At 38.4% G+C, this 19894-nt stretch overlaps 2 protein-coding genes across 2 annotated transcripts; both read left to right on the plus strand.

The window, feature by feature from the left end:
• Positions 1–102: 102 nt before the first annotated feature.
• On the plus strand, positions 103–1584 carry LOC138092399 (hemoglobin fetal subunit beta). The gene is made up of 3 exons (XM_068988260.1): positions 103–188; positions 317–539; positions 1364–1584. The coding sequence occupies exons 1-3, from the start codon at positions 103–105 to the stop codon at positions 1490–1492; spliced, it is 438 nt and encodes a 145-aa protein (XP_068844361.1). The 3' UTR covers positions 1493–1584.
• Positions 1585–9655: 8071 nt separating this feature from the next.
• OR51V1 (olfactory receptor family 51 subfamily V member 1) lies at positions 9656–10609 on the plus strand. Its single transcript, XM_068989138.1, has one exon. It carries the CDS (start codon positions 9665–9667, stop codon positions 10607–10609), a length of 945 nt encoding a protein of 314 aa, XP_068845239.1. The 5' UTR covers positions 9656–9664.
• The last annotated feature ends 9285 nt before the right edge of the window (positions 10610–19894 follow it).

A 19894-nucleotide genomic window follows, 5' to 3' on the forward strand; every position in this document is an offset into this window, starting at 1 on the left:
GCAGGAGGCAGGGCTAAGCATAAAAGGAAGAGCTGGGCCAGCTGCTGCTTACACTTGCTTCTGACACAACTGTGTTCACTAGCAACTACACAAACAGACACCATGCTGAGTGCTGAGGAGAAGGCTTCTGTCATCTCCCTATTTGCCAAGGTGAACGTGGAAGAAGTTGGTGCTGAGGCCCTGGGCAGGTAGGTATCCTGCTTACAAGACAGGTTTAAGGAGAGTGAAATGCACCTGGGCATGTGAGGACAGAGCCGTCCCTGAGATTCTGAAAGCTGCTGACTTCCTCTGACCTTGTGCTGTTTTCTCCCCTTAGGCTGCTGGTTGTCTACCCCTGGACTCAGAGGTTCTTTGAGCACTTTGGGGACTTGTCCACTGCTGATGCCATTTTGGGCAACCCTAAGGTGAAGGCCCATGGCAAGAAGGTGCTAGACTCCTTTAGTGAGGGCCTGAAGCAACTTGATGACCTCAAGGGTGCCTTTGCCTCACTGAGTGAGCTGCACTGTGATAAGCTGCACGTGGATCCTGAGAACTTCAGGGTGAGTTTGTGGAATCCTCAATATTCTCCTTCTTCTTTTTATGGTCAAGCTCATGTCATGGGGAGAGGGCTGAATGGCAGGACGTGGTTTAGAATGGAGAAGATGTATTCTGGTTAGAGTGCTAAGGACTTCTCTGAACCATTTAGATTCTTTTAACCTCTTTGCTCTTGCCTGGAAAATCCCATGGGTGGAGGAGCCTGGTAGGCTGCAGTCCATGGGGTCGCTAAGAGTCGGATACGACTGAGCGACATCACTTTCACTTTTCACTTTCATGCATTGGAGAAGGAAATGGCAACCCATTTCAGTGTTCTTGCCTGGAGAATCCCAGGGATGGGGGAGCCTGGTGGGCTGTGTCTATGGGGTCGCACAGAGTCGGACATGACTGAAGCGACTTAGCAGCAACCTCTTTGCTCACAATAATCATTTCTTCAGATTCATTCTTGTTCTCTGTTGTCTGCAATGTCTTCTCTTTTTAATTATACTCTTTGAGTGTTCAATTTCAAAAAAGACTTCATCTACTTTAAAAATGATATTTAATATTTTCCCCTTATCTGTTCCTTTCAAGGGATAAAATGTTGTGCTTTTTGGAATGTTTCAAAATAATAAAAATGATAACAAGTTCTGGATTAAGATAGAAAGAGAGAAACATTTCTAAATATAAATTCAGCCTGATATGTGTAGCTTCACATCAGCAGTAGCATCTATACTTCAGTCATCTTTGTGCTAATTTCCAGGGGCACAGCTTGGGATGAATCTGAAATACTCTGAATCTAACCTGGGTACCTGCACTAACCCTGCCCTTGCTTAATGTCTTTTCCACACAGCTCCTGGGCAATGTGCTGGTGGTTGTGCTGGCTCGCCGCTTTGGAGGTGAATTCACCCCGGAGCTGCAGGCTAACTTTCAGAAGGTGGTGACTGGTGTTGCCAATGCCCTGGCCCACAGATATCACTAAGCTCCCCTTCCTGATTTCCAGGAAATGTTATTTCATCCTCAGAGCCCAAAAACTGAATATGGAAAAATTATGAAGCATTTTGAGCATCTGGCCTTTGCCTAATAAAGACACTTATTTTCATTGCACTGGTGTATTTAAATTATTTCACTGTCTCTTACTCAGATGGGCACATGGGACGGCAAAGCACTGAAGACATAAATGAAGGGTTAAGTTGAGACTTTGAGAAAATGTATCAGTATATTGGACCCCATGACAAGAGTGGTTGTAAACAGCTAATGTTATTAGAAAACAGGCTCTGCTACCTTAGTCTTACTTTTCGTGCAATTCAAGTTGCAGCTTGATTTGGGAGTTAAATCATTGGTATGTTTTATTTAAATGAATTATGTTATTTATCTTTTCTTGTAAATGTCTTCTCTCTCTTTAATTGTCCAGAACCTCACTGAAATCCATTAGGTTCTTCTGCCTAAAGACGCCACTGTTTAAAATTTTCTTTAGGCATTTTACTGTCCCCATTGCTCTTCCTCCCCTGACCTCTTTGTATCCTAGTTTTCTCTGTCATCTTATAAAGATCTTCTTGAAGGATCCTTCTGTCCTGGATTCTGGAAATGACATATGAATTTTGAGTAATCCTTGTTCCTTCTTGTGTCCTAATTCTGAATCTCAGTTCAGTTCAGTTCAGTGGCTCAGTTGTGTATGATTCTTTGCAATCCCATGGACTGCAAGGGGAGGTAGTTTGCTCTCACTTTGCTTGTATTATAATGTGATAAATATTGGATTGATGAGAATGTAAAAAGGGACTTTTGTGACTTGATAGTCACTGCTGTCTTGCAATCCTTTCATGGGATTCCACTAAACAGAATTCCATTCTCCCCAGGATGCTTTAGCATCTATATCACGGAAGTGACTAGAGGTCTGCCCTCTTTACCCAGTCTCTGATGGTTTCTCCACCTTTGTAGTCATTAACATAGGGTTACCAGAAGCAACATATGCCAGTTTAATCCTCTCCTTCAATAACCACTTATCCGGATACTTGATTCTGGAGATGATGTATGAATTTTTTGTAATCTTTGTTTCCTCTGGCATTTTAATTCTGAATCTCTGTTCAGTTCAGTCCAGTGGCTCAGTTGTGTACGATTCTTTGTGACCCCATGGACTGCAGCATGCCAGGCTTCCCTGTCCATCACAAACTCCTGGAGCTTGCTCAAATTCATGTCCATTGAGTTGGCGATGCCATTCAACCATCTCATCCTCTGTCATCCCCTTCTTTTGCCTTCAATGTTTCCCAGCATCAGGGTCTTTTCCAATGAGTCAATTCTTCACATTAGGTGGCCAAAGTATTGAAGCTTCAGCTTCAGCATCAGTCCTTCCAATGAATATTCAGGACTGATATCCTTCAGGTTTGACTGGTTTGATCTCCTTGCAGTCCAAGGGACTCTCAAGAGTCTTCTCCAACATCACAGTTCAAAAGCATCAATTCTTCAGCAGTCGCCTTTCTTCATTGTCCAACTCTCACATCCATACATGACTACTGGAAAAACCATAGCTTTGACTAGATGGACATTTGTTGGTAAAGTAATGTCTCTGCTTTTCAATATGCTGTCTAGATTTGTCATAGCTTTTCTTCCAAGGAGGAAGCATCTTTGAATTTCATAGCTACAGTCACCATCTTCAGTAAATCTGGAGCCCTGTTTCCATTGCTTCCCCGTATATTTGCCATCAAGTGATGGGACCAGATAAGACCAGATGGTCTTGATTATTTGAATGTTGATTTTTAAGCCAGCTCTTTCACTCTCCCCTTTCACTTTCATCAAGAGGCTCTTTAGCTCCTCTTATCTGAGTTTATTAATATTTCTCCCAGCAATCTTGATTCCAGCTTGTGCTTTATCCAGCCCGACATTTTGCATAATGTATTTGGCATAGAAGTCAAATAAGCAAGGTGACAATACACAGTCTTGATATACTCCTTTCCCTATTCTGAATCTAGCTGGGGAGGTTCTGAAAGTAATGCACCTAACAAGTGACTGTAAATGAGTATACAAGTCTTTTATGAGATCTGAGGATGAAGCCCTTGCTATGAAAGGGGTGGTAAAGATAAGTAGTATAGACAATTGTCCAGAAGACAAGAAGACAAAAGTCAGAAAAGAAAAGGAAGATAGCATAGGCCAAATCACTGATGAATAATGTCTTTGTGTATTCTGAGAATTTCAGGTAAACAGGAAAGACAATTGAAGCAAAACTGCCTGGGATAGAATAGAATAGATTATAAATTTTGGTGAACACAGTGAAGCATATTCTTAAAGTTAAAAATTCACAGACAAGAGGATACAATTCAGCCATTACTCACAAGATGTTTGCACTGCCAATTGACAAGTAAAGCAAGATAGTTTAACAGTTTAGAACATCATTTTGAAATCATACAGTCAGGGTTGAAAAAAACATTACTACTTATTAGCTCTGACCTTGTGAAAAATCTACTAACTGTCAGTTTGGTACATAAACATGTCATTTTTAAGTTTTGCAGGAAAATGAAAAAAAAGTCTCAACACAATTCCATACTTTGACTTTTAACACAAGTTAATGTCAGGTGAGAATTTATAAAGAGTAAGTTGACTCATTTAACATCTCTTCCTAAATGCAAAACATCTCAGGCTGGGGTGGCAATATTGAAGAGTAGGGAATTTGGGGGCTTTTTTAAAATGGATGTTAACAACAAGGCAACCATGCTAGCAGCATCTATGTCTAGAAGAAAGTTGAATTACTTTCAAATTTTAAAGTTGAAAGAAACAAGTTAAAGAAAAGTCTCTCATTTTTAAGTCAAAGATTTTAGGGGGTCAAATCAGAGATGAAAATGCAATGGTAGGAAGCAGTCTGAGAACAGTCCAGTTGAAATAACACAGGGCACAAAAAAGAGACAAAGATATCAAATAATATAAAAATGTCTATCAGTTGGCTGATGCATAGATCATCAAATGCCCTCTTATATTTTGCTGTTGCTGAGTATTTTCAAGGACAGCTAACAAGAGCATGGATGCTCATTTATGCTAAGTCTAATCAGATCATACAAATCCTGATGAGAACTTCTTAAACACCCAGATGACCACAGTTAGATGCACCCTGCAACATAATTTTTTATCATGCTTTCTAAGTAATGGATAGTCATTTTTCAATACTCATTCATTTTAAGAATATTATTTATAGATATCTTATACAATACGTAGTAAGTAAAATAATATGCTGTGCTTAGTCACTCAGTCATGTCCGACTCTTTGTCCCGGTGGACTGTGGCCCACCAGGCACCTCTGTCCATGGCAATTCTCCAGGCAAGAATACTGGAGTGGGTTTCCATGTCCTTCTTCAGGAGATCTTCCTGACCCAAGAATGGAACTGAGTCTCCTGAATTACAGGTGGATTCTTTACCAGTTGAGCTACCATAAATATGTGTAAATATACATATAGGTATGTAAACATACATAGGTACAGATATGTAAACATACATAAAGATAGTATATAATAAAGGAGAACATTCAAGAAATGAATAGTTATAGTCATTCACGTAAACTGTGATTTTAAGACTATTCTAGATTTGTGGCAAATAAGCTGTCTCTTATGCAAATATATTTACAATCCCTGAACATCTAGTTCTCTAGATTAAGCTTAAAAAGGGTTCTTATCTTTTCAGTCATTCTAAAACTCTTAAATACTTGTTCTGACCTATATTTACTCAATTTGGAACAAATCTGCCTTATTCATTTTATTCATCTTTGGGGCTTCCCTGGTGGCTCAGATGGCAAAGAATCCACCTGCAAAGTGAGAGACCTGGATTTGATCCCTGGAAAAGAGGTGGGAAGATCCCCTGGAGTGGAGCATGGCCATCCAGTACAATATTCTTGCCTGGAGAATCCCCATGGACAGAGGAGCCTGGCGGGCTACAGTCCATGGGGGTTGCAAAGAGATTGACAGGACTGACCTACCAAGCAAATTATGCATCTTTGAAGAAAGGGAAACTTTCACAGCCTGCTTCTGCCCCCTGCTGGGATCATGAGAATCATCTATTTAAGAGTGACACTATCATGAATTTTTCGAGGCATGTCCAGTGTGAGTGTCATTAAACAATTATGCTGAAGTACAAGCAAAAGTCTGGATTGTCCTGGAATACAGAGTTGTTCTTATTCAATGTAATTATAAAGATACTGACTTTTAGACTTAACACTCTCCCTCTGTGCCTTTGGCTTTCCAGGTGGCGCAAGTGGTAAAGAATCCATCTGCCAATGCAGGAGGTGCAAGAGACCTAGGCTCCATCTCTGGGTTGGGAAGATCCCCTGGGGTGAGAAATGGCAATCCACTCAAATATTCTGCCCGGAAAAATCTAATCAACAGAGAAGCCTGGCAGGCTACAGCCCACAGGGTTGCAAAAAGTCAGATACAACTGAGCGACTAACACTTCTTATGCCTTTAGGTTAAGCAAGGATTGTTGGTCATTACCTATTCCAAAATAAGTCATGAAGTAATCACATAGGGGGTTATTTCCAAAGGACAGAAAAAAAGTACCATAGGTGTCTGAACACATAAGTCTGTTTAAACTGTAGAATATAAGAAAAGACTGCCCTAAAAATAGTTTTCTGTTTAATCAGTCCCAGATATGCTTCCAAATCAGCATTCCAGACAAAGAGCACAGAGGAAGTCCATGATCCTATCGTTACATTGGATGGAAACTCACTTATGCTTGTCCTCTCCAGTGTATTTTATGTCAGACATTATTCTGGTTTCCCAAAATTCAGAAAGAAGTATTCTTCACCCTGACTTTGTGGTGGTCACATAACACAGCATGATGTTTGGGGAAATAATGGGTCTCTTTTATTCCTCTTGGTACAGATGAGGCATCTAACATCTCTGAATACTTTCCCCATGGAATCTTCATTTATCATTCTCATTAACACCGTACTTTCCTGGCTCCCATCCTACATCTCAAACAGAATTAAAAAAAATTTCCAACATTTATTACTCTTCTGTTGCTGTCATGTTGATATTCTCTTTGTCAGTACCATTAACATTCATGGCTTGTCTGAAGAAACTTGACAGAGAGTATGTTCTTTCAGTGCAGGCCTACATTCACAGAATAGTTGCATCTTTTGGCATCAATCCTAGGGTAGACCCTATATGTTTGGATCACGCTGGGCATGATAGGGATCATACTCAAAATTTGTATTTTATGACCAAGATCAGCAAGAATTTCTAGGATGGCATCTGTTTTATATATCATATAAATCTTATATATGATGACCCAAGATTGAAAATGTGTGGCCAAACAGGGATCAGATATGAGTACCTTAAGATATGACTGCTTAGGTCTCATGGCAACTATTTACAAACTTGTCTTGTTTTTAATCCTTTTGTAAGGTGTGCAGCTCTTATTTCATAGATAAAATTCATTAATAAAATATTTCTTTGATAAATGCTCACTCTATTCTAAATCTCATTTTATATATCAGTGATCAGGAGAAAACAAACAAACAAACAAACATAACTCCTGGTCTTCTAGAACTTCCAGTAGATCTAAGGGACAATCAGCATATAGCAAACAGTATAAATATCAAGCAGGATATTGCGATGAGAGTGACTTCTTTGAGAAAATGAAACCAATAATGGCAGGGTCATAAAAATCACCCTAAAGAAGCAACATTGAACTGAAGCCTGAATGATTAAAGGAGATTTTGCACAAAAAACTTGAATTAAATAATTCTAAGCAGATAAAAGATAAAGGTCAAAGATACTGAGACAGGAATACTCTTAATTTGCTTTGAGGAAGAGAAAGATGCCTAGAGATTAGGGAGTGAAGCCAACAATGGTCCTTGATGTAGAAGTAGATCCATGATAAATAACTTGCATTTTATTTTAAGAGCATAAGAATCCACCAGAATATTTTTTTAAACAAAGGCTATGCTATCTCATAGAGTTTTGTAGAAAAGCAGTCTGGCTCCTCTGCTTTTTTAGAGGCAAGAGCAAAAACAATTAAGCTGGCTAGCAAATTATTGCAATAACCACAGAAAAGATGTTATGAACCAAGATACTGGGAATATACAGGTCTACTGGTGAAAAGTGAGCAGGTTCAGGGTATGTTTTAGGGTAGAAATGATAGAAACTGATAAAGGATTTGATGGAGAGGGGAGGAATAGCAAGAATGGTTTTAGAATTTTTGTAAGCAATTGTGCGGTTGGTGGAGTCATTTTGTGATATTCGGAAGAAATAGGGAGATAATTTTTTAGGGGGAGGATGAAGTACTTAATTGCCATAATTATAATTTTTAGATTAAATACCGAAGTGGAGATATCAAGGAGACAATTATATCGATGAGTCTAACATCACAGAAGGAGTAAAAACTTAGCCTTGTAAATTTCAGGCTACTATAGTGAGTAAAAACTGACACTCTCTTCACTTTCAGGAAACTTACATTTTGCTGTGTAACGGAAACCTTAGTGAAATAAGTCATCTAATGAATATCAAATTATAAACTGAATGAGTTATACAAAGATGAATGTATGTTACCAAAATAATAAGTACTTGGAGAATATCTGTCCAAGTTAAGGGGCTTCCTGAAAAGTGATGTTTCAGATGAAAAAATGGAAGATTGTTTGAAAAAGAGAATAAAGAGGTTGGGGAGAAGATGGAGAAACACATATTGGCAGAGAGAACATCAAGAGAAACATCTTGTGAAAAAAAAAAAAAAAGCAGTGGTGGTTTTGAAAAATAAACGTGTTCAAAGAAAGTCCAGGCACTCAATGAAGAAAATATACTAAAAATAGTGAACTGTTATCTAATGTTGAGAGGGGCTTGCTTGTGCTTATGCCTAGTTGCTCAGTCTTGCACAACTCTTTGCAAACTTTTGGACTGTAGCCCACCAGGCTCCCATGTCTACTGGAGTGGGTTGCCATTTCCTTCTCCAGTGGATCTTCCCAATCCAGGGACTGAACCCACACCTGTGTTTCCTGAACTGCAGGTGGATTCTTTACCCATTGAGCTGTGGGGGAAGATCAGAGCAAGAAATAAAAATGGATAGGCTCCTAAAAGAAGCTGCCTGATGAGACTGGTATGATAAAGATGAAGGATAGGCTATAAATGGAAGCCAGAATCTGAAGCTACTTTAACATGTTGGAATAATGAACGTGTTTCCTAATCAAATATGAAAGTCAATATAAAGTTTTAAGCACCTGCCTACATGATATGAGCCATTAAATCTTTGCAATGACTTCCAGGGCCAGAATTCAAATCAGGATAATAATGTGAAAAACGAGCCAATCAATTCTGCTGCAAAAAGGCCTTTAGATTTAGTTATTTGACATTGGCCTTCTGATCTTTAGAACGGCAGTTTCTAAGGAAGAGAAAATAATTGCTCATCCTTTCAATAAGGGCCTATTAAATGAATACTTAGCCAACTGATGACATGAATGAATAGTGGGTGGAGAACTCTGGGTTGATATCAGAGGCAAAGTGTCTTCAACCCGAGTCTCCAAGTCACAGGAGCACACATGGGCTGAACACCCCAGAGGGTAAAATCTCCCATGGGAAATCACTTGCCACAGGTTTCACACATAAATATTCCTCTTGGCTTATCACTAAGGTTGAAAAACTAATTTCTGGCTATGTCATTTAGAGTGGGAGAAAACAGAAACATTTCCACTCAGTACTATTTGGAGGAAAATATGCTTGGAAACAATACAAATGGAGAAATATGGGTGCAGAGTGAAGACTTTATAGTACTCTTCATTCTAAATGCTTTATGAGTTGGAAGGAGAAAACTAAGAATTCTTTCGAGAATCTTCTCTCTCAATTTTATAGGGATACCATCTCACCAGCACCCCTGGGAAAATGTCCCAGAAAACATATCCTTTCAAAAATTAGTTTCCTGCTCCAGTCTGTTCATCATTACAGGTGTCTTCTAAGGTATCTCTGCCAGGGGATGAATAATGACACTTAAATGACATCAGGAGAACACTCTTCTCTTCCAGCCAACGGATAATATGCCTCTAAAGGACAGAGTTGCTTGACTACATCATGTAAAGTTAGTTAACTTTTAGCATAATTTTGTTTACATAGAAATTCTACCTCATCTGAAATCAGAGCATTCTCTTTGAAAAGTACTTTCTTGCTGCCTCGAAAAATTATCTCAGATCCCGAATGATAGCTTTAGTAAGCCCCAACACTAATTCCTCCTCCTTCCTTCTCACGGGATTTTCTGGTCTGGAGCAGCAGTATCCCTGGATCTCTGTTCCCTTCTCCACCATTTACGCTGTTGTTCTTTTGGGTAACTGCCTGGTGCTGTATGTAATCTGGACTGAACCTAGCCTGCATCAACCCATGTTCTACTTCCTGGCCATGCTGGCTATCACTGATTTGTGCATGGGACTGTCCACAGTGAACACAGTGCTAGGGATCCTGTTGGGGCTGATTCGAGAGATCAGCCTGGATTCCTGCATTACCCAGGCCTATTTCATCCATGGTCTGTCCTTCATGGAATCCTCTGTTCTCCTAACTATGGCCTTTGACCGGTACATTGCAATTTGCAATCCACTGCATTATTCCTCCATCCTGACTAATTCCAGAATTATCAAAATCGGACTCACCATCTTAGGTAGGAGTTTCTTCTTTATTACGCCCCCTATCATCTGTTTGAAATACTTCCACTACTGCAATCCCCACATCCTCTCTCACTCATTCTGCCTGCACCAAGACCTTCTCCGCCTAGCCTGCTCAGACATTCGATTCAATAGCTACTATGCCCTGATGCTGGTTATTTGCACACTATTGTTGGATGCTGTACTTATCCTCTTCTCCTATGTCCTGATTCTTAAGTCAGTTCTGGCAATTGCCTCTCGGGAGGAACGGCATAAGTCATTTCAGACGTGCATCTCCCACATTTGCGCTGTCCTTGTGTTCTACATTCCTATCATTAGCCTTACAATGGTGCACCGATTTGGCAAGCATCTCTCCCCAGTGGTCCATGTCCTTATGGGCAACATCTACATCCTTTTTCCACCTTTGATGAACCCTATCATCTACAGTGTCAAGATCCAACAGATTCGTAGCAGAATGCTCAGACTCTTTTCTCTAAAAATATGTTGATATTACAGTGTTCAAAAAACAAAATAACACCAGTAAAAATAAACAAGCAAATATCAATACAAAAATACACTTTGTTTTAATTAAGACTTTAGCCCTGAACCCATGATCCTTGATTTTAAAACACACTTTAAATGTAGAAAATCACCTCAAACAAGTTCCATCCTAGCCTATGTCTTGGAAGTCAGCTGTTTTTAGGGATGGAGGTGGGAGATTCTATCTGACGCATTCCATGGATTCCTTCTAAATTTGTGTAAACAAGACAGACATAGGTAATGCCATAATTGTGACCATATTCAAAAACGTATAAACCTATTTAACATACCCAGAATGGCTTTTTGAGCACTTTTTTGCACGGAAACAAAGTAAGATTCAAATACTTGGTCTTTTAGTTTCAAAAGTGGGTAACTTGAAGCATTTTTGATTATCTGAGATTCAGTTACTTAATCTTTAAAATGGGGAAAGTACCCAACTGACAGAAATTTTGTGATGATTGTCTGGGCCAGAATTGTCCACTAGCATTTTTCATAGCGAATAGAGGGGGAGGAGATGGAAGTAGTGACAGATTTTCTCTTCTTGGGCCCTGAAATTATTGCAGATGGTGATGGCAACCGTGAAACTAGAAGACAGTTGCTTCTTGGTAGGAAAGCTATAAGAAAATGTAGACAGTGCATTAAAAAGCAAGGACATCACTTTGCCAACAAAGTTTTGCATAGTCAAGGCTATGGTCTTTCTGGTAGCCATGCATGGATGTGAGAGCTGGACCATAAAGAAGGCAGAGTACCAAAGAATTGATGCTTCCAAACTGTGGTGCTGGAGAAGACTCTTGAGAGACTCTTGGAATGCAAGGATATGAAACCAGTCAATCTAAAAGGAAATCAACTCTGAATACTCTTTGGAAGGACTGATGCTGAAGCTGAAGTTCCAATAATTTGACCACCTGCTTCGAACTGTTGACTCATTGGAAAAGACCCTGATGCTGGGAAAGATTGAAGGCAGGAGAAGAGGGCAACAGAGGATGAAATGGTTGGATAACATCACTGACACAATGGGCATGAACTTGGGCCAACTCTGGGAGATGGTGAAGGACAGGGAAGTCTGGCATGCTACAGTTTATGGGGCAGTGAAGAGTCAGACATGACTTAGTGACTGAACAGCAACAATAATTTTTCTAAAATGATAAAGATGTTCTCTAAAATAGAGTAATAAATACAAACACAGACTGCTAGCTGCATATGGCTACTGAACACTTGAAAGGTAAGTAGTACAACTGGGCAACTACATATTCAACTCTGTTTTATTGTGGTTAACGTGCTTAACCACTTAGTTGTGTCTGATTGTTCAGCCCTTAGGACTGTAGCCCACCAGGCTCCTCAGTCCATGGAATTCTCCAGGCAAGAATACTGGAATGGGTTGCTAGTCCCTTCTCCAGGAGATCTTCTTGACCCAGGGCTTGAACTCATGTTTCTTGTGTCTCCTGGACTGCAGGTGGTTCTTTACCTGCTGAGCCATTGGTGAAGCCCCATTTGATTGTGTTTTTTATATATTTAAATGTTAAAAGGCCATTACATTGGACAATGCAGTGGCTACTGCATTAAGCAGTGTAGATCTAGAATGTAAAGAGGGCATATAACAAAATACGGCTTTGGATTTTACTTGTACCATATCTAATTTAAATTGTTATATTTTATATAACACTTGTTATTTTTATACAGACTTACTTGTTACATTTTATATGCAGACTTCACTGCCATTGCCATTGGGCTAGAAGCCAATTTTGTTTTGAATCTTTAAAGATCTAAAGAGGTAAATGTGAAACTGTTTACCACTGATTCTGAGTTCAAATGTAAATTAACACAGGTTCCCTTCTAAATAATTTAGTTATGTTTTCAAAAGAGGGAACACAAGAGTCACTTAGATATCTGTGCAGGGACAAAGAGGACAATTAGTTCAGTAATTCTATAATCTCATAGGAGGGATCAGAGCTATTATTCCATAGAATCTAGAAACCTAGCTTCCAAGGACTAAAAAACCTTTTACCTATGAATTCAGCAGTCCCTCCCTGAGGCTGCTATCAGTCTGGTAGCCTGAAGAGCCAATGAGAAACGATGACCTTTTAGGAGTTGATATGACTTTATTATAAAGCCTAAAAGATATAATCCAGCTTGGGTAAGTAAGAAATACTTCTAAAGCAGTGAGTTAAAAAAAAATAGGTTCTCTTCTTTTTTCCTTTTGTTATAGGTAGACTGCCATGTCATTGCACTGCTCCCTAAAATGAAATCATAACAAATCATGAGAAAGCTAAAAGAGCTGGGGTGTGGAGACAGAAGCAGGGGGCAGGAAATTAGAAAGTCTCAGCTCAGCAGGTATCCATTTAGCTCTCATATCAAAAAGCTAAGGTCCAGAATGGGAGAGATTAGTGATTCTTACAAATGACAGAACATGGCCATGGATTCGAAATGTGATTTTAGTAAAAAGTAATCTGCTATAATAAATTCATAATCAGATACTCACTGTACACTATACCTCCTAATTTTTCTAAAGTGATCTTATTGTTAAATATACAAAGGATTTTCTACAGGAGGCTATGTTTCTGTTCCCTGGGATCTTTGTGACCATTACTTGAAAAAGGAAAAATCTGATACAGTGATAAATAGAGACTTCCAGAGGAGGAAAATTAAAATGCATCATTTTCTAGAATGTTTCTGATTAAAACTTTAAAAATAATACCAACTCAGCCAAGAGCTCTTTTGCAGTGGGAATTTATATCTTAAAACTTTTCTACCAAAAGTGTGGTTTCTAATCCTGTAGCCTCAGCACCATCTGGGATCTCGTAAGAAATGTGGAATCTTGGGCTCTAGTCTTCCTACCAAATCAGAATCTGTATGAGTGCTTGCTTTTGCCTATTAAAATATGGCTTTATTTGATGAGTTTGGATATATATCAGACACCAATGATACTATCACCACAGTCAAGGTAATAGACATGTCTGTCACCTCCAAAAGTTTCTTTGTGTCTTTTGTGTGTTTATTTGTTCGTTTTGTTATAAGAACACAATATGAGATTTACCTTCTTAGGCATAAAACACCATGTTGTAAAACTTCAAACATTAAATATGTGCAGTTTTTGTATAGCAATTATACCTCAATAAAACTGTAAAAAAATGGATTTATTTAAATTTTAGCTATGTCTCAACTTTGCCCAGAATCCTATAATGACTTTATTAATTTCTTTGGGAAATGTCCTCTGGTTCTTCTGGTATGCTGTCTTCCTCTTTGCAGTGGGTCAATAAACCTCATTATGTCAGATTAGTTTGTTTCTGATGTTTTTTACATCTTCATATGTCATATCAAGTCATGTTTTGTTCAATCTTTAAGTTTTATGTATTTATTTCTACCAAATAGCATACCAATTATTCCCCATGCTATATGAACACACTACTATAAATTTGAAAAACTATTAATCAAATATATTTTATACGTGCATTACTTAATAAATGCATTTTTCTTTACCTGCGATCTTCATTCTCCACCTATTACCATGTCAGTCTATCTTATCTTGTTACTGAAAAACAGCCACCAATGTATTTCATTGCATCTTTCTCCCCTGATAACTTTCCTCATTCAGATCTGAGTACTCAAGGAAAGACAAGTGAAGTGAAACTCACTCAGTCGTGTCTGACTCCTTGTGACCCCATGGAGTATGTAGTCCATGGAAGTCTCCAGGCTAGAATACTGGAGTGGGTAGCTGTTCCCTTTCCAGGGGATCTTCCCAGCCCAGGGGTCGAACCCAGTTCTGCATTGCAGGCAGATTCTTTACCAGCTGAGCCACCAGGGAAGCCCTCATTTTGCCTATAAGTGAGCAGTTATGGAGGATCAAAGGCTCAGACTCTCCTCTAGCAGATTCCTTTGCTTAAGCAAAAGGGAAAAAAGGGAAAGGAACACTCTCATAGAGAGGTGGATGTCGCCAGAGTGAACCCCACCATTCTGGATGTGAGGCCACTTGGAAATGCAAGCCGGAGTGTCTCAGAGCCCTGTGTTGCTTGGGACAGGACACAGTTAGTTAACATCTAGGAGCAGTGTCAGGAAAACCTGCATTCAAGGAAAGATAAATAGTGAATAACTTATGTTTGACAATAAATTATCCATACATCCATCTGCTTATTATTATGTAGCTGTTACAAAGGATATAGATCAATATTCTTGATTTAGGGATTCTTAAATCCCTAAATGATTTCTTAATTGAAACCTATGATTTTTTCTGTGAAAAAATAAGATGCTAAATAAGACATGTAGTATCTCCCAACTGGGATAACATGCTCAGATAAAGTTTTCATGTCACTAAGCACAGACAAAGGGGTAAAATGTCTCCATCCTGATCATATTGGATATCATCAGAAGGAGGAAAAAAAGATGACTAACATTTGCTTTTTGATTTGTTATAATGAGCATGCATCACTCTTTTAATTAAACAAATCTAATAAAACATATTAAATTTAAAAAAGACAAAATAAAGGGTTGAAATTTGTTCGTTTCAATATAAGCAGTTGCACTGGCCCCTATGCTCGTTTGTCTATGTAAAGCCTAAATTTTACAATATATTCGAAAAAGTACAAACCTCCTTAAGCCTTACAGATAGTCCTTGCATATTTTTCCTCAGAACAAGTTACCTAATAACCTTAAGTTCCTTATAGTAGCAAATCTAAGAGATACTACATTAGTGATTCTTCCCAGATAAAGATCCTCAGGAAAGTGATTTACAAAGAACAAGTGGACAGAATAGTTGCTGTCACTAAATGTATTCTTCACTGTGTCAGAACAAATTACTTCGAGAAAAATTCAAGACTTCTGAATTACTGCTCCCAATCACTGAAAAACGATACATTTTACTAATGAGAAGGAAATAGTTATGCTTTTTTGTCTAATACAAACTCCCAGCAGCATTGTCTTAAGAATGAAATGAAGGAAGGTATCCAGTTATGTCCATAGCTGTCCCAAGTAAGGACTATCTGGGGTTCCTTTCTAACCGTTCCCTTTTTAGGTCCTATAGGAAACTGAAAGTTTAATGAGAATTCTCTCACTCTCTAACTGAAGAACTAGCATTCAGGACTCTATTTGCCTAGCAAACAGTTCCCCAGAGTCAGTTTTGATCATCTTAAATGCTAAAACAGATTTAGAGCTAAAATCCCCATCAGTTCAATATCAACATATAGAAAGCTTAAGCCCAATGAATTTCTATCACTACCTTAGTTACAAAACCATGATCGCTTATCTGTCTCTTAAAATCCACAGAATTTTGATACCTGAAGCTTCTGGCTGCATGACTTGATCTTAAGTGATGGCAAAATCTGACATGAACTGATGTAAGGATATTTACCATCTTTATTTATCCTGCATAGCTAAATATTCATAGGCTCTTTGAAATAATGTCAATCTATTGAATTAGGATGAAATCATCAAGATCCCAGTGACATGATTATATAACATCAAGAATATGATCTTGTAACCTTTCTAAACTCTGGAAAATTATTTTCCTAAAACACACGGCCCCAAGAGTTCAGGTGACAGACTATAGGTATCTGGTGTGAGTGCTCAGTTGCTCATCATGTCCGGCTCTTTGCGACTCCATGGACATGAGCCCACCAGGCTCCTCTGTCCATGGGATTTCCTAGGCAAGAATACTGGACTGCATTGCCATTTCCTTCTTCAGAGGATCTTCCTGACCCAGGGATCAAATCTGCTTGTTCACCTCTCCTGCATTGCAGGTGAATTCTTTACTGCTGAACCGCCAGGGAAGCCCCGTAGATATCTATGAGAGATTGAACACACTGAAGGTCATGAATAATGATTAATTCATCTCTGTAGGATATTAGTAGAGCTGGATTTTAAACTAGTAAAGGCTCACTACTATTTTGAGATTATATATCTCTGAAATCATTATTTAACAAAAGCTTTTGGTCAAAAAATGCATAACTTTTCAAGTAAATTGGACAACTAGAGCTATATATTTCCAAAATTTGGAAATATTAAAATAATTCATCAATAGAGCCTATAGCCTCCTCCTCTGGATTATATTGTTTGTTCTTCTGATCACCACACAGGCCAATTTTTATGGTCACATAATTCCTCATTGTTCTTCCTCAATCTCTTTTCCTTTAACATGCTTTGGTTCCCTTAATTCGTTTTCCAAAGGCAAGTGGGCAGATAAGTACTGTTCTTTTTTTTATGTCCAAACCATCAAGGAGAAACTATTCCATTAACCATCATTTATGGTTTCAAAACCTTTTTATGGAAAGTATTTGAAATACAGGGAACATTGAGTGTCTGTCCTTCCAAACAGCATTTACACTTGTGTAATAAGACATTATTTTCAAGCACAAACTGGAATCAAGATTGCTGGGGAAAATATCAATAATCTCACATATGCAGATGGCACTACCCTTATGGCAGAAAGTGAAGAACTAAAAAGAGCCTCTTGATGAAAGTGAAAGAAGAGAGTGAAAAAGCTGGCTTAAAGCTAAACATTCAGAAAACTAAGATCATGGCATCTGGTCCCATCATTCCATGGCAAATAGATGGGGAAACAATGCAAACAGTGAGAGATTGTATTTTGGGGGGCTCCAAAATCACTGCAGATGGTGACTACAGTCATGAAATTAAAAGACGCTTGCACCTTGGAAGAAAAGCTATTACAAACCCAGACAGCATACTAAAAAGCAGAGACATTACTTTGCCTACAAAGGTCCATCTAGTCAAAGCTGTGGTTTTTCCAATAGTCATTTATGGGTGTGAGAGTTGGACTATAAAGAAAGCTGAGCACCGAAGAACTGATACTTTTGAACTGTGGTGTTGGAGAAAACTCTTGAGAGACCCTTGGACTGCAAGGAGCGCAAACTAGTCAATCCTAAAGGAAATCAGTCCTGAATTTTCATTGGAAGGACAAATGCTGAAGCTAAAACTCCAATACTTTGGCTGCCTAATGCAAAGAGCTGACTCATTGGAAAAGACCCTGATGCTGGGAAAGATTGGAGGCGGGAGGAGAAAGGGATGACAGAGGATGAGATTGTTGGATGGCATCTCCGACTCAAAGGACAGGTTTGAGTAAGCTCCAGGAGTTGGTGATGGACAGGGAAGCCTGTCTTGCTGCAGTCCACTGGGTCTCAAAGAATTGGACACGGCTGAACTGAATGACTGAATAAGATATAGTCTCTCTTAGCCAGTGCGTATAAAATGTCTAGGTAACTTATTGGATGATTCAGGTACTAGCTTAGCATTGATTGTCCAGTCAAAGTCAGCTCATGGTCAGGCATCATATCTCTAGGAAATTTACTTATATAGGTAAAAATTTTTCCTGGAAGTCCTTACTAAGTATCAGCATATAATGACATTTGGAAAGATTCACTTGAAGAAGGTAATAAGAAAACATCTTCCTTCACAAATATCTTTCATCTGCATGGAGTCAGTTTTGAGTCCCACCTATCAAGGAATTTGTTTTCACCTCTTCTTTCCTCCATCTGGATCCCTCAAAGGGTGAAAGGGATCTCTGCAGTAGCTGATAGTATTTCTGGACCTGTGATGCTGGCAGATTCTCTGTGATGCTAACGATTCCTACCGTGTGACCAATGAAAGAGGGGCGAAGCCAAACAGTCTTCAATTTTCAAGGTAAATAAGATGACAAAATCCAATTTTAAAAGCCATCTTGAAAGCGTATAGTTCTTCAGTATGTGGCATTGACAACTCAAATTTTCAGATGCCTCCATGGAGACAAGATATCATTGCTGTGGTCTGAGTCTCTGATACATAAAGGAAACTTGGATATTTAGCAGTATGTTTTAACTAGGGTGTTTTAACTAGAGTTCTCGCCAGAGCAAAAGCCACACACATTGTAAAGCAAGAGAAAATAAGAGTGCTTCTCCCTGAGGGTTATGTACTAGAGCCAGCTCCAAATTATCTCTGTGAGAGGAGTTAAATTCAGTCCCCCGGGGGTGATGATCTTGGGTCTGAGAAATGCTTAGAAGGAGATATAAATAGACAGTTCTAGATTTCCTATTTAGGTTTGGAGCAACTCAACTAGTTAAATATCTTCAGGAGCTTAGAAAGTATAGGTAAGTAAACTGAGTAATGTTCAGTGAAAACGTGTAGAAAAAGATAATAGGAAAAAAAAGCCAGCAAACTGCAGAAACAGCTCATTCTTTCCAGAACTTAAATATCTTGCATTTCTTTCAACTCTGACCTATGAAGTATTAGACATTAATTGTATATGACCTGCAATTGCAGTTTCTTTCTTTCTTTTTTTTTTTTTTTAAATGGGCACTCTGCAAAGAGCAGAAATATATATTTTTTTCTTTTAAAATCTGTTGATGTCGTTTTTCTTTGATATGAAGATTTGAATGTTGTGTTTAGAAGATTAAGCTTATGTTCCAAAAGTTAAAAACAAGGTTCACTAGTTAAACAAGCTTGGTAATTAAATATAATGTGCATATGCACATGCATGTAAATATATGCATGGATTTTTCCACAGAATTTAGTGAATATGAAATATATGTCAGGTTCTGGACTAGGCAGATTAATAAACTGAAAGAGAGAGTATAACTGCCTTCTGTATGTAACAAAGATGTTGCATCAGCAATGGAACAAGAATAAGACTCCATTTCTAAGCTCAAGTGTTCATGACTATGCTGAATCACCTTCACCTTACAAAAGTAAAATGCCAGATTTGGAGTGAAAATTACCAATTGAGACCATATGTCTGGTATAAGAAAATAAGTCCTGGTCTTTCTGGGTACCTTAAACCAGTTCAGTAGCTGTTTAGTGGATCATAAGACTGAAGTCTAGAAAATTAAGCTTCTTCAAAGTAACAATTGTCTTGGTCTTAATGATGATAATTTTGCATGTGCCCTGGTTGCATGTTTTGAGGATAAAAATATATCTGAGTTATATATCAACCTCCATAAAACACTAACTACGGAATTTATTCATGTTTTTAAAACTGAAGTATAGTTGATTTATAATGCTGTATTATTTTCAAGTGGACTGTGAAGTGATTCAGTTTTATATACATATACATAGATATTTCATATTCTTTTCCATCACAGGTTATTGCAAGATGTTGAGTATAGTTCCCTGTCCTACATAGTAGGTCTTTTTGTTATATCTATTTTATATATAGTATTCTGTACATGTTATTCCCAAACTACTAATTTATCTCTCCCCACTCCCCCTCTCCCAACCCCTGCCCTTCATTCCCCTTAGGTAATCATAAATTTTCTGTGTCTGTGACTGACTCATA

The sequence above is a fragment of the Capricornis sumatraensis genome, chromosome 16, assembly GCF_032405125.1.
Source record: "Capricornis sumatraensis isolate serow.1 chromosome 16, serow.2, whole genome shotgun sequence".
NCBI classification, from domain to species: domain Eukaryota; kingdom Metazoa; phylum Chordata; class Mammalia; order Artiodactyla; family Bovidae; genus Capricornis; species Capricornis sumatraensis.

Bases quoted from the DNA above. Each gene is read 5' to 3' on its own strand.
- LOC138092399 (XM_068988260.1), top strand. From the start codon at position 103: ATGCTGAGTGCTGAGGAGAAGGCTTCTGTCATCTCCCTATTTGCCAAG. The intron at 189-316 runs GTAGGTATCCTG...TTCTCCCCTTAG, and splicing joins GGTGCTGAGGCCCTGGGCAG to GCTGCTGGTTGTCTACCCCT. The intron at 540-1,363 runs GTGAGTTTGTGG...TTTTCCACACAG, and splicing joins TGGATCCTGAGAACTTCAGG to CTCCTGGGCAATGTGCTGGT.
- OR51V1 (XM_068989138.1), top strand. From the start codon at position 9,665: ATGATAGCTTTAGTAAGCCCCAACACTAATTCCTCCTCCTTCCTTCTC.